The 16114-nt window shown below is 32.2% G+C and overlaps 2 protein-coding genes across 2 annotated transcripts in view; both read left to right on the top strand.

The window, feature by feature from the left end:
• The window catches only part of LOC109595490 (205 kDa microtubule-associated protein-like), a 128188-nt gene that overhangs the window by 11021 nt on the left and 101053 nt on the right, over positions 1–16114 (top strand). Inside the window, exons 3-7 of the mRNA XM_020010841.2 lie at positions 629–840; positions 899–1087; positions 1144–1293; positions 1348–1441; positions 1662–1826. Coding sequence (XP_019866400.2) covers positions 629–840; positions 899–1087; positions 1144–1293; positions 1348–1441; positions 1662–1826 — 810 coding nt within the window. The remainder of the gene's footprint in view (positions 1–628; positions 841–898; positions 1088–1143; positions 1294–1347; positions 1442–1661; positions 1827–16114) is intronic.
• On the top strand, positions 13219–14312 carry LOC109595472 (dihydropteridine reductase-like). The gene has a single exon (XM_049967311.1). The coding sequence runs from the start codon at positions 13596–13598 to the stop codon at positions 14310–14312; it is 717 nt and encodes a 238-aa protein (XP_049823268.1). The 5' UTR covers positions 13219–13595.

Here is a 16114-nt window from a genome sequence, read left to right as displayed (position 1 = left end):
TTGATAATGTAAAAAATTGAACAATATCAAAAATAAATAGTAGTTATATGGAAGAATTTTTGAACCAATTACGTACATCTTATTGGTGCTCTTGATTTGGCCATTTCAGAATTTTAATAAATTTATAGTCTTTAGTAACTTTTTTGGATTTATGTTTGTGATGCAATTTTACGTTTTAATGATTTATCGGAATTTTATTAATTTTTTATATTCATAGTTTTTTACGTCTTTTGTAATATAAGTCATTAAGTAATTTGGTCATTAGATAATCCAATCATTAGGTAATTTGGTCATAAGGTAATTCGGTCATAGGTCATTTGATCATAAGGTTATTCGGTCATTAGATCGTTTTTCGTCCTGTTAGACATTTGGTCATTTCGGAAATTCAGTAAAAATTTATTCGTTTTTTATATTATTTGGTTACATTTTAATGATTTTTTGGCTTTTAATTACATTTTACATTTTTAGTGCTTTTTCGGGATTTCAAGTAATATTCCACATTCATGAATCCTATTACATTATAATGTAACAAGTTATTTATTATTTGTTGACTTTTATTTAAGCAATTCAAATATTTAACATACTACAGCAATATGCAAAGTAAATATTGTTTTATAAAATTTCATAGCTTACGAACCGCTCAAATTAATGCAGACCGTAATGGCTAAAACGAACGAGATCTGCTTGCGATATTTGGACAACAGCATGCTTAGTTCACTGCCACCCCCGGGCGCCTCCTTCCCGATAACCAGCGTCGCAACTATGAAGAACAGCAGGAGGACTATGGAGGACAGACACACCGTCGTCAACGACCTGAACGAGATGTTCAGCAATCTTCAGGTGAGAAGTGGCGACCTCTAATAAATCGTACAGTTTAATGTTAATATTAATGTTTCAGGGAGCCACTCCGTCCAGTTACTACGCAATATTTGATGGCCACGCAGGCCACGACGCCGCTGCCTATAGTAGTGCCCATTTGCATCAATTTCTTGTTGAAAATAAATATTTTCTTAGCGATCCGAAACAAGCCTTGAAAGATGCCTTTTGCAAAACAGATGCTTTATTTTTAGAAAAATGTGAAGTTGAAGTAATTACATAATGATCAAGAGTATTTCCAATCAGTTAACTTAAATCGTTTTCCAGAATTTATTTAGTGGTACCACAGCTGTATGTGCTTTATTAAGACCTAAGGAAAAAATGTTGTACATAGCATGGGTCGGGGATTCTCAGGCCATTTTAGTTAGACAAGGGGAAGTTATACAATGTGTCGATCCACACAAACCAGGACGACTCGTAAGCCACAATATTTAATATTGGGGAGTAATTTACTCATTTCTTTTGTTTTAGGACGAAAAAGAACGAATCGAATCGAAAGGAGGATGCGTCATTCTCTGGGGAACGTGGAGAGTTAATGGACAATTGGCTGTGTCAAGAGCAATAGGTAATAACACCGGATAAAGTATAAAAATTTAGTTCCATTATAAAAAGTAATACAATCAGAATGAAACATAAATGTTAAATATGCAGTCAATTTAGATTCCAGAATTGAGAATGGTAATTGAAAAATGGATAACAAAAAAAACTTTCAGTATTTTGTCATTTGATTTTATAACAATTTATTTTCAAATATTATTTAGTAACAATGTTATATTTTTGTTTAGGTGACCCTAGTTATAAGCCTTATGTAACTGGTACGCCCGATGTAAATGAATATCCCTTAGATGGTAATGAAGACTTCATTGTTTTGGCATGTGACGGTCTATGGGACCATGTCACAGAATACGTAGTCTCCACAACAGTTTACAATCTTCTCTTCGAAAATGCAGGTAAGATTTATATTTCAGTATCTGTAGTCTGGGTTGCATAACTGTACTTGGAATGTATATAAATAAGATTACCTTTAAATATTTAGTAACCAAAGAGTGTTTGAAATATATGAAGTACTTTAATTATAAATTAGTTGTCTATGTAAACATTGTCACGTTTTCCTTAGGAAAATTACCTATAGTGAAGTCCTGGAAATATTGAATTTATATTTAAAATGTAAAACAAGGGTGATAAGATAACATTTTCAAGAGGAATGAACCCAATTAAATCCTATTATGAAATATTTTTCAGAATATTTAATTTTAAATTTTTTGCCTAACCAATACTGCATATGCCTTTGTGTAATAAATGTGAGTGGCAAATGGGTTGCATATATACTGATCCTATTTATACATAAAATAAAATCAAATAAATAAAAATAATTAAAGTGGATTTAATTTAACAACATATTTAAAGATTTGTTCAGGATTAATTAGCCAAATAAAAAATAGGTTAATTTAATTTCCTTAATTTAAAGACCTCGTATAAACTAATAAAATAAAAAAACAGAGAATTAATTAAACTGATTTCCGTATAAGCACTGATCTACCAATATCCGGGTCTCAGCTGTAATTCTATAATAAGCAACTAGTTATAGTTAATTCAAAAATTAAATACCAAATTATCATTACCAATAAATATTTAATTGTTGTTATGGTTCACAAAAATTATTCGGTCTAAATCGGATGATTGATCGATATACTTTCTAATAGACGGAACAAATATTTATATTTTCCTCATTTTAATGATTCGAAAGTAAACCCTGTTAAAATAGTTTAATTCCGTTTTACTAGTGCACAAATTGGATTATTAAACTACCTTGATTGGCGTTAGTTATTAACATAAATATCCATAAAATAAAATTATTGTTTTTCATGTTAAATTGTATGTTGACGTCCCATGTCACATACCTCATTACAGGCACGATTTATAACCACGATTTGGAACATATGCTATCCCTTTGTCACGCCCACTCACCTTCTTAATAATATTAACTATAATTGACGTTTTTTAATTCAATCGAATTTATTTAGTTCCTTTGTGTGGGCACACAAATAATCAAGACAAATTACAAACTAACTGACGCAACAGCAAGATTTTCTTCGTCTTATTAATAATTAGAAAAAATTTCATTAGGAACTTATTAAGCAATTACGGGTTGACCAGGTTAATTATTGGGACTAAAAATTAACTGTCGTCCGTCCTGATTTACCACGACAGTTTGGCACCAGTAATTGAATAACCGGTAATCCAACTAAAATTTAATTAGTTAATTGCGAATTGTTGGTTCCGAATAAATTGATGGTTTTACAACATAATTTTTTCAGTTGAGTTTTGGTGTATTTTATGATGTTGTTTCTTTTTATAATAAATGGTGGATGCGCCGGATTTGCGTCAGAACGTGTCTAATAAATGATGATAAATACAATTGGCGTATTATAATTATGCCTGTTTACCGCAAGTCCATAATTAGGGACGCTCCATTTTCATTATATCGGCAGGGTTGGTCGGATCCAATCAATCAGAATTAATACATCGACATGTTAATGGCGTAGCTCCATATTGTAATTTCGCGAACGTATCCCGATTCAATTAGCGATAATTCTGGTCGTCGGCAAACCAAATACCCAATTAACCTAGCGCTGCGCAATTAGATGATTATTCATTTTTAATTTATCGGGCTGCTTCTAAGCAAAATCACGGACTGGCCTTGAAAACCGTCATGCATGGCGGACGTAGGAAAATGCAAAGCAATCCGTTCACCTCCTAAACTACGTCTGCGAATTGTCTCAGGCCACTTATGATAAAGGCCGGATTGACAGTGGTTTATGCGTGATCCTCCACAGCGTCGGGCACTAACAAGAAATGTGTCGGGAGTGGATGCAGTACTAATCGATGCGGTGCACATCGCCGACAAATAAATTGCGATCCGTTCGAGGAACGAACCGGCAATTATCCATCGTGATGCCTTCGTTATGCCCCGGCACGGCTGAATGAGCCGGAATGAATGGACAAAGGAGAAGCGCGACTGACCGCTCTAGATGTTCCGGGGTCCGGCATGGTCTATTTCGTCCGTCCGCCCCATCGCGATGCCTAATGGCCAATTCGGTACGACTGGCGCGAGCTAATCATAACATTCTTATTATAATTTGTGCCTCATCATATGCTAATTCGGTTTTAATTAATTATTAATTATACGTATTGCGCCTGGTTAAGGAAGCCGTTATCGAGTGTGGATGGACTGTTTGAATATTTTAATTGGCCGCGGGAGAGCGTACCGTACTGTAATGAGAGGAATTTGTTCGTGTCCAGATTGCCTGGCTACACGGATAGACAGTCGGACATTCTATCAGTCAATCTTTGACTGAGAGGTGTGCATATTTTTAACGATTGTTTTATTTATTAGGCTGTAGAACTTTCCTTGTTCCTTGTCAGTTCACGTATTTAGGAAATTTGGCTGTATTATAGAAATTATTTAAGTGCATTTATCAAAGTTGAGGAACTTTTCGTCATTTCAATTACCCCACATCTCTGCAAGCCTGAAACATTCCTTGATGTTCAATCTTCTATAGAAAATGTGCATATTTTTTACGATTGTGATCTAACACATCGTTCAATAAGTCCTGAGACTAACAACGAAAACAACATTTTTTTTTTCAAAAATCATTTTTATTCATCAATATAATCTCCTTTTAGAGTGATACAATCGTTCCAACGCCTTTTCAACATTTCTATACCATGTTTATAAAAGGATTTATCCTATGCTTCAAAATATGATTCAGTTTCGTCAATGACCTCCTCATTCGAGCCAAATTTTTTTCCCTGGAGCATTTTTTTGAGATCAGCAAAGAGCCAGTAGTCGCTGGGGTCTAAATCTGGCGAATACGGGGGGTAGGGATGCAAATCAAAGCCCAACTCGTTCAATTTTGCCATTGTTTTCATGGACTTGTGGCTTGTTGTTTTATTCCACTGAAAGCAATCGCGACACCACTTGGAAAAAACCTTTTCCATGCTTAATTTTTCATGAAGGATTGTAAAGATGATATCTGTGTCATTTTTGCAATCTCACGGACCTTCACTTTGTGATTTTTCATTATGATTTTTTAACATTTCACCCATTTTTTCCGGTGTAACGGCTTCCAATGGCCTACCCGAACGTTCCGTATTGTTTGTGTCCGTACGACCAAGTTTAAACTCAGCATACCATCGACAAATCGTTGGTTTGGATGGAGAGGAGCCCGGGTAATGTTTTTCAAGCCATTGCTGGACTTCTACGGTGTTTTTACCCATTAAAAAACAATGTTTTATCAACACGCGAAACTTTTTTCCATTTTTTAAACAAATTACAAAGTGACTTTACTCTAACCTCGATAACTCTGCTATTTGTGGTCCGATCGACGTAAAATTTGTACACGTTTCATGTAAAGGTTCGTACTCTAGGGAAACGTGGCCAGTTTGGTACTACTAGGACCATTTCTGGATTAGTCTTGGGACTTATTGAACGATGTGTTATTGTCATTTTATTTAGTAAGTAGTCTGAAAAACTTTCTTTGCCAAGGGGCAGTGATAAGGTCATTTCACATATTTTGATAATTCACCTATACTATATAAAATATTTAACATTTACTAAATTTGAGGAATTTTTCGTCTTTTCATTTACCTCATACTTCTGCAACTAGAAACATTCCTCCAAATAATGCAGATGTTGCATTGATGATTGATGATTGATGTCTTATTATTTCACCTATTTAGATAATTCAGTTTTAGTATGGAAAAATTTGAGGGGCACTTAGTCATTAACATCACAGCCCACAGATAAAAAATTTACTTCCAACCAACTAGTGTGCACATTTTAATGATTGTTGATGAGATTTATTTGACTGTAAAATTTTCCTGGCACTTGCCATTTCATTTATTCAGTAAATTCAGCTCCACTATGGAAAATTTCGAACCTCATTTGCCAAATACGAGAGACTTTTCGTCGTTGCATTTACCTCACAACCCCGCAATCAGAAACTTCCCACCAAACTATGCAACCACGTCTGGCAAATTTCCAAACGTCCAAACACCAAATTGTATTCCGTCTGAAGTGATTTCCAATAGAGCCGCCGTGGCACGAAACAGGCCTCGTTAGCCCCGTTACCGATTTGCATTCCGATAATGTCACAACGAACCGCAGTTTTCCAATCGCAGAACCGATTGATTCAGGGGTTGACGTGTATAATTGACTAGGAAGCCGAGAGCATCGGTCATTTGCGACTCCGGCTTACTCGGCAGCGTTTCGATCGAGTTCTGCTGATTAAATTCGTAACTGCGAATTCTGGTTTTGTGTGCCCACAATGCAAATCCCGGTTACGAGCGATAATTCAGCGCACGAAGAAGTTTATAGTTTAGGTTATTAAACGGAGGCCACTAACCATTAAACTAATTTAGCATCGGGGCACCGTAATTTATAAGCCTTTGGCCGTAAAATGGTCGCAAATCAGAAATATGATAATTCCAGCCTTTATCTTAAATGCAGCGAATGTTTTTCGAATTTATGCGAGCGAAGAACTAAACCATAAATAAAATTAGTCCAATTTAAAGCTACTTTATGTTACGTTTATTGTCATATAAATTAAGTCCTTTTGTATCTTCTAATTTATGACCGGCCCCGGACGGCACTAATGTTTGGAGTAAATGCAAATTAAAAGTGCCGCACTTGGTATTATTTATAATTAGAATAATTATCAAAATATTACATGTAATCCTAAAACCGAGACTCAAAAATAATGTGGGGGAACTTAAATCAAATTTAAGTGACAACACTTACAGTTAACAATGGATAAAATGTGGCTGAAGATAAATTTAGACCGAAATTGCAATTGCTATTTTATCGTGCAGTAAAATTGCTTTGCAAACAGAATTACATTTGATCTTCTATAAATAATTGTATCTATTTTAAATTTACATGATCTTTTGAGTGATTTATCTGACGAAACTAGTTATAATTTACGCCACCTCACTAGTTTCGACAAATTGATTTTGCCCATTTTTTAATTAAATTTATACGTATCATTTAATTATCATTTACGGTTACAAAGGAATATTAAATCACGGTATTGTACTTTACAACGCAATAATATTTATTGTCTATAAAAGCAAAAATACTTAATGCAGCGTTTAAAAATTTATAAAGAATATTTTATATTTTGCAGTGAACAGTTTTATTAGAACATAAAATTTCTCTTCAATGCAGAAAGCGTGTAATACCGGTTCTAGTCGTGAAATTCTTTATTAACCATAATGCCGTGCATATACAAAAAAAATTAATACTAGAATAAATAAAAGAAGCAACGTTGGAAGTCAGGAATGCGAAATATTTGCAAGCATGAGTTTTTATTGTAAACTTTATAGATAAGTTTTCAGAGAAGCTAATTGAGCATACGAAACATTGTCCAGATGCTGAATATGTACTTAAAAGTAAATGATTTCATTGAGTATAAATACTTTTTTATCTTAATATTCGCATTTAAAAATAATTAATGAAATGAGTAACCAATTTATAACTCTTTTGGTTACAGTTATTTCTCTCGATCTTGTTAAGCTGAATTTTATTTTTTCTTACAGTTAAAACTCAATTTAAATTTTTAGAGAGTAAGGAAAGATCATAAAGTAAAGAACTTTTAGTTCTATATGAACCTCTAATGTCTTGGCTAAATGAATCACCTTGTACAACAGGAATATACTAAAATATGGTATTTATGCTGAAACGAATGGATATAAGAACCACTTCCATTATAATGAGATAACACCTTAATTAAAACTGAGAATTGTTAAAATTTAGAAAACATAATTGGCTGTGTTAACACGATAATTATTTAATTGTTGATTAGACGACAGGTAAAATTATAGATATTTAACAGACGGTTTTAATTATCCATAATAACTGACTGTGTTATGAAAAAGGCCAAATTCATAATTTCACATTCCGGGGAATCTGGATCAGTAACAAGTCAATAATTCCAGGGATATTTCGAAATCAGTTCTCACTCCAACACGGTTCCTGCGTGTGGGAAGGCATAAATCATGAAAATGCCCATAATTAAACCCCATTCTAATTGTAGGCCGTGGAACCCACGTGCAATAATTCACCTCCAGGACTTGGTGATTTTTCAACTGGTCCTGCAAAAGATCGTGCACCGCCAACTTCGCCCGAAATCGAATTAACGCAATGAATTATCGCTCATTAGGACGGTTTTCAATTATGGGAAACGCGGTCGTGCTGTTATTTGGCAAATGCGGATGTCTATTAGTGATGTTGATGTACGAGGTAATATTTTACGACGACAGGTGGATGAATAATGTGGCATTATCTATTCCTATTATGCAGATAATTGACATATTAGATGTATCAGATTTTTGTTTTGATTCTGAAACGTGTGTGATTTTTTTATTTTGAACGGACACTGTTTATGCAATTATTCTGTCCATGAATATTAAATGAATTCGAAGATTACCGTGCTATCATAGTATTAAGAATAACTTAATAACAGCAATACATCACTTTTCTTTAAATTACTACTTAAAACATGCTTAGAGGTTATTATTAAAATTGACAGGAAAAATGTGGTAGATACGAAGTAGAAAATTGAAAAGGTTACTAAAGGCAAAAAGATAAATTAACGATTACACTGACCAACAGTTATTGTGATGCCAACAATTTTTCTATTACTTCTGTCAATTTCTAATTACAAAATCCGACCTCAACGGGAACGTGAACGTAGTTGTACATCTTTTGATACTTACTCACCAAAGTTTAGGTCATTTTGGACGCGCAGTTTTTAATTGACAGTCGTTTGAGTGAGTCGATGTGTGTGCTTTTGTGAAAATGAAAAAAATTGAGTATCGAGTTGTTATTAAATTTATTTTTTTGAAAGGCAATACGCCTACGTAAATCAAAGATGAGTTGGACTCTGTGTATGGAGTCTCTGCACCATCATTTTGAAATTTTGAATTGAATTAAGTACTATTTGTACGGGTTAGAGAGATGAGAGTAATGCTGGAAGAAGTGTGTAGAGTTACAAGCAGACTATGTAAAAAAATAAATAAAAAATTTAAGAAAATTGTATTGTATCATTGTTAGGTCGGAAACTTTTCAGACCGCCCTCGTATATGTCCAGCTCAATTCAGAAAAATATATGAAACATTTTATAATATATTATAAAAACAGTAACTATTTCCCGAGTTAAATACTAATAACTTTTAATTTTTTTGCAACCTCTAATGAGTCGGTCAGGCATATCACCCTGTATATTAACTGCTATGCACATTTACGGAAATAGTGCCTAGGTTGCACCTCGGGACGTAGTCAAAGACGGAGTCTGTTCATCCCACAGTTGGGCACATCCAAATTAAAAATCCATATGAAAACCATCACAAATTGAAATTACGATTAACGCACGATCGATTCGTAACCCGTGCAGATGGCTAATCGAATCGGCAATAACTAAAACCATGGGATTCTTTCGATGCAAAACCGGGAAGCATCTAGATATTTGATTAATGCCTCCTTTACAACCGAGTCCCGGTGGGTGTTTTATTGCGGCATTCAATAGTTTTTTTTTTGTACACGGGAAATAAAGGAAATCCAAAGGCCGTTACCACTTCGTATCGATCCGGTGCAGCATCTTGTTGCACTGCTCTTTGCACCTTGTTCCGTTCCGTGGTGGACGCGGAGGTCGTTTCAATTGCCGCTCTCGACACACTGTCTATTAAAGCGTGTGGACCGTCACAACCGTTCGCGTAGCGTTTTCCTGCCGTTCCCGTCATCCGTGCGATTCCAGGCGGAGGTCGCGGTTCACAGTGTTTCGTGTGCGATTCGAATCCCCGTGGATTTTCTCTTGCCCGAGACCGTTTCACTTCGAGGTAAGCGTTTTAGAGTTTCTTTCTTGAATTTAGCGGAGGTTCAGAGTATTGACAACAAAATTAAAATTAATATATTTTTAATTATTATATTAAGTAGGTTATAAAAATTAATATTACAAAATTTTTATCAGTGTTAATTAAAAAATGATAAAAATACAAAGATATGGTAAAATAACAGTACTTATTGTACAAATCAATATATTTTTATTTTTCTGTAAAATTCTATTATATTTTTATTTTAATAATCCATTACAAAATAATATAACAATAAATGTTTGAATGAATAGAAAATGGCTAATTAGATTTTTTATTATCACTTACTGTTACAGGGTATTTCATATTTATGGCTCATTAAACATTTCTATCCAAATATTTAATTAATTATCTCTGAAACAATTAACATTAGGGACAAGGAATGGTTTTCTATGGGAGTTTTTCGCTACTTTTCAATAATTTTTTAATATGTCGATTGAGCATATGTGTTTTATGATATTTTATGTTTCCTAAAACTCTGAGAATTTGAAAGAAAATTGGGCAAGTTTTATTGGAACTGTTTTTTAGGTTACGTTCTTTCGTAGTTAAATATAACGGTGCTATTACCTTGTGCTATGACAACAATTGGTTTCCTATCCTTCAAGATCATTTTTTATATATCAGTGTTCATAATTCAAATAAATAAAATAAAAATTATTACTTGCTATTAAAGTTTTATAGATGGCTATGGATTTGTTATTGAACCGATGAATTCTGATTGGTCGACGCTTAGTTGCCAAGTATATCAAATTGTCACTGCTTAGTTGCCAAATGTATTCAGGTTTCGAACCGTCTGCAAATCACGATTTTTGAATCGGATTGATTATGAAAATGTGTCGTTTGTGGTTTTGTTTCCTCTGACTGGGAGAGAGAGAGAGAAAGAGATATATTTGTGAGAGTACGAGAAGGATGAAATAGTTTTACTTTAAATTACTAATATCTATCAACTACACTATAAAATATAATATAAAATATAGATTTTATTTACATTATACGGGGTGTTTCAAAAATGTGGTAAAAAATTTAAAGGTTTATTTTTAAGAAAAAAAAAATTATACGAGAACTTTTAATTGGGAATGTTTTATATTTATTTGATATTTGGTGTTTATATTTGAATTTGATAATTTTAAATTTTACTTTTTAAAACCTTAATTAAATATCATATTGAAACGTCACATTTAAATTTTTAAAATATCTTTTAATAAATAAAATTTGAAATTTTAGTTTCAACATATTTATTTTTAACTTGTAGAGTTGAGATTTTTCAAATTCGTGATTTCTAAAATAATTAGAATTTCAAAATTTTATTTAATTTTTCTTTTTAAGACTTTAATACATATAAATTTTTCAATATTATTTTATAATTTAAAATATATAAATTTTAAAATTTTACGTTAAAAAATTAAATTTTTGATTATATTAGTAAGTTTAGATATTTTGTAGCTTAATATTTTAAATTTGTAATTATAACTGTTAAAATTTTATATTATACCTGTTTTAAAATTTATTTTCAATATTTTTTTATTTAATGATTTCCAGAATTATTTGAATTTCAATATTTTATTAACTTTTTTCACTTTTAATTTTACCTTAAAATATTAAACATTGTAATTTCTAAATAGCAAAACTTTATATTTTTAAATTTTATGTTAAATATTTAAATTCTTGGCATTTTTCATATTTTAAGTTTAAATTGTTAACTATAGCTTATAAATTTTAAATTTGAATTTACATTTTTGAATACTTTTTTTCTATATTTTTTAAAATTAATTTCAATTTTAATTTTAATTAAATATTTCTAATGTTAGACCATTAAATTTTATATTTATTCGGTAAAAATTATTTAAATTTCAAGGTTTTATTTAATTTTACACTATTAATATATAATATTTCAGTACTAAATATTATATACTAATATATATATAATACTGAAATATTATGTTATATATTAAATTTTAATTTTTAAAATTCAGATTTTTAGTTTAGGATTAAAAATTCGTAGAATTTGAAAATTTATATTTTTAAATATTCAATTTTATTTATTTATGGAGTTTTTCTACAGCAATTTAATTATGACTTTTTTTAATATAGTATTTATATCTAGTTAAAATTACATACATACTTAAAATTTTAAAATTTTAAGTATGTACAACTTTCGGTTTATATATTTTAATTCTATATTTTTGGTTTATAAAGTTTTTAAAAAGTAAAGAAAAATATATAAGAAAGCAAATCTTGAGTTCATTTTAAGAAAAAAGATATTATGGTATGTCCTAAATGTATTAAATTTTGAAATTTATTTTATTTATAAATTATATATATTTTTATAATATATTATACTACTCTAGATATTTTAATGAAACTTGATATTATATTGATACATATTCTCTTGTACATAGGTTTAAAGAAAAATATGGTATATTACTGTTTTTTTTCATATCAAAAATTATTTTTATAATTCTTATTCACTTCTGAGTAGATTTGATCTTATTTTTCATTGACTTATTTTTTCACCAATCATCGTTAGGGTTATTCAACTGGAGAATGGCAAATTTGTGTATTTTCATCTTACTTAATATGTGGTCCAGAATAAATAACAAGCCTGATGAAGATAATATAATTTTGTTATAACTGTAAATTATACATCAAATTCATATTTCATGCAATTTTTGATTATTTTGATTTAGTTTTGTCATTTGAGCTTTTTTAATTGTTATTTTATTCATTTTCAAACATTTCAAGCTCTCATAAATAAACATAGGATAAGTACCATTGTAATTTAGTAAAAAAACCTAAATTGTATAATAAAATTTCAAGTTGAAATATTTTGCTTTCCCTAGAAACAACTAACAGGCCAAGAATATGAAAAACATCTTGTATCAATATGTTATAAAAATAATATATTAGTCATTTATCTGTAGAAACAATAAGACCATAATATTTAAGTAAAGCAATTCCTGTTTCATAAAATTTAAAATATGTGCTCCAACATTCCAGGTACTTAACTCTTAAATAAATCTGTTAAGTCTCTACCCATGTAGCGGGTCCATATCTCATAGTACTTTTGGGATAAAATCTGCGCAGTCTCTTAATTACCTTCCGCAGACGGTTTGCATAATGCGAATTGTTCACAAAACAAACAAACAAAGTTCGTAGAGTTACGACGGCCATTAGTCCGAGCGTAATTAGAAAAATGGTTTCGGAACCAAAAACGATCTGGGTTATGGTTTGTTTATGGTGTTACATTGGGGGTATTTATAGTCCGTGAGAATTGATGCACTTAGGACTCGACGCGGGTTTGCAATTATCTTTGATGGTATTAAGTAGCCTGATGGATTGTGCCACTCCAGAAGTCATTTGTTAAGTCCTTCATTCACACACTTGTGGAGAGCATTTGGGAATTGAAAATGTTTATTTTAAAGCGTAAACTTAGTAGACAGGTTGTATTAAAATTTCGCTGATGTGGAAACCAATACCGAAGGGATCGATTTATCTTGGTAATTTGCTCAGCTCCAATTTCATTCGCTGTTTAATAGAAAACAGCTTGTGTTCGTGCACCTCCTTATGCCCCGATCTAATGGTAGAAAACACAATTCAGTAAACAGTCTGTTTCTGCGATGATTTATTATGATCCTGTCTGCAGGCATTGGAAAACTTTTTCGCTGTACGGCGTGAGAAGATGGGTTTAATTAGGTGTGCTTAGTGGATTTTTTAAACCTGTTTGAAGCTTGATCATTAATATAAACCGAACTTTAGTTTGACAAATAAGTTGTCACTTGTTATCAGTCATGTCCTCGAATGGTCGCATCATAATTTACGGAGGCAGAGGAGCTTTGGGCTCCAAATGCGTGTCACACTTCAAAGCAAATAGATATTGGGTTGGCTCCATAGATCATCGCGAAAACGCCGAAGCTGACCTGAACATAATCGTTGACAAGACTCAGTCACCAGAGGAACAAGAGAAAACAGTACTAGAATCCACTGAGGTTGTTCTTGATGGCTGCAAACTCGATGGAATATTCTGCGTGGCTGGAGGCTGGATCGGAGGAAGTGCCAGCAAAGATCTGGTTAAGAATTCCGATACAATGTGGAATTCTAGCGTGATTAGCTCTTTAATTTCCACATCTTTGGCTGTTAAACATCTAAACGAAGGGGGGATTTTACAACTGGCGGGGGCCAAGGCTGCTTTGGAGGGTACCCCCAACATGATTGGTTACGGTTTAGCCAAAAATGCGGTGCATTATTTGACCAAGTGTTTGGCAAATCCCAACAGTGGCTTACCCAAAAATGCCACGGTGGTATCCATTTTGCCTTCAACTTTGGACACACCCCTGAACAGGAAGTGGATGCCGAACGGCGACTTTACCACTTGGACTCCGTTGGAGTTTGTTGCCGAAATGTTCCTCAGTTGGGTCAGAGGACAGAACAAGCCCACTTCAGGTAGTCTCCTGCAATTAGTCACCATCAACTGTAATACTGATATAATTCCTGTTATTAAATATTGATTGTATTATTACTACTTTGTTTTAATTATCATAAACACACCAGTTAATTATCAGGTGTATTGTTCTCAATACGTCAGCGTGTGTCTAGTAGAGAAACCTTAGCGCAGACAGGATGCAGGAAAAGTAAAAGGTGGCAACGAACGTCTGGGGATAATTGAGTTACATAAGGGGCTTCTAGCTTCCGGAATGCGAGAGGAAGACGACCATTTCAACAATGGACCTATCAAAGGGTCTCATCTTCACACCACATAATCCCATCTGCACTTTGTCTGGGGGCCATTGCCATGTTTCGCACTCGCTATCGAGTCACGTCAATTATGATGTCTCCAAAGGACTTGTCATACGTTTTATTCACTAGTTTTAAGTGGGATATGAATAAGGAAGAATCTACGTGGATTGGATAAGTGGGAAGCTCGTCTTGGCGTTTAAGTTTTATTTGTTTCATTTTGAGTAATCAAATCACGAAGCATGGAAATTAATTGTTTCACAACCTAAATATTAAGTTAATTATTATTGTTCCAAATTACAGGTCAGTGTTCCAAAAATACGACACGCGTATAGTAAACACTTATTAAAGCTTAAACGTAGTTTTTTACGTGATGATCCTAGAATTATTCCAATTACATTACTTCAAATATTTGTGACGTTTTCTACCCTTGTAAACTGAAATTCATAAATAAGTTTCCTCTTTCACCATCGTAATGATTGTAATAAAAAGATGAAATAATTAGTGAAATTCGACATAAATCTTTTACGAGATTTTAATCGCAGATAATATTAATGAGGATAACAACTGCGACTAATGCAAAATCACTGTAATAACCAATTACAATATCTGAATGACTATGAACAATATATAATATTATTAAAAAAACACATGACGTACACAAGAAATGCACCAGTGGCTTAATTTAGTGTTTAAAAGTTGCAACCATGCATATCTTTGAATGGTTCATAAAGTATCAAGGACAGGTCTTGCCATTTTTTTTCTTCTCCTTTATAAAATGTCCGTGGCCGTTTGTCTATTAAGGAGATTAACTAATTGTCTAGCGTGCATCACAGAGGTTCATTAGTATCGGTTTTATGGGCTGATAATTGCATTACGGTTTTTGAGGAACTAATTAGACGGCTTCGATTACTGAGGAAAAATGCCATGACTGTCATTTAACGGACTCGCAGTGAATTGCTCAACAGAAATGGACAATTTTAACCTAATTATGAGAAAATTGACAAATCCCTGGAAAATAAACTCATGTTCAAGAGTTGGGGCACTGAAAAAAATTGATCATTGACTTTTTGTTATTTTTATTTTTAGAATTTTTAATTAAAAGTAATTTCTCATGAAAAAATTAAGTTTATTTAGTACAAATATATACTTGATAAATTTAATATACAATAGTAGTCATTATTAAAGCAATTTTTTTAAAATGTTAAATATATACAGTCAAAATGTCTTGAAAACACCCAGAAAAATCGAATTAAATTGAATTAAAAAATAATTTAACTTAAATTATAAAATAACATAACTGAATACAAAAGAATACACTATATAACACATTTTTAAAGCAAAAAATAATATTTTTTTATTATTTATCGTATTTCTGGGTACACGTTACTCAATATTCATCAAATTTTATTATAAAACACTTTTATTATTATGAAAAGGCACTATCTGAACTTTGGAGGAGGTTCATTGAAATTTTGGGGAGGAATTAATATTCTCTGAAGAACCTTCATAATTGAAACCACTTTGAATGTCCTGCAATATAACGTTAGGCCACAGAAAATAAAGTAAGCGTTTT

The sequence above is a fragment of the Aethina tumida genome, chromosome 5 (assembly GCF_024364675.1).
Source record: "Aethina tumida isolate Nest 87 chromosome 5, icAetTumi1.1, whole genome shotgun sequence".
NCBI lineage: Eukaryota > Metazoa > Arthropoda > Insecta > Coleoptera > Nitidulidae > Aethina > Aethina tumida.
Note: the sequence above shows the minus strand (reverse complement) of the source record. Positions and strands in the feature narration are given on the sequence as shown.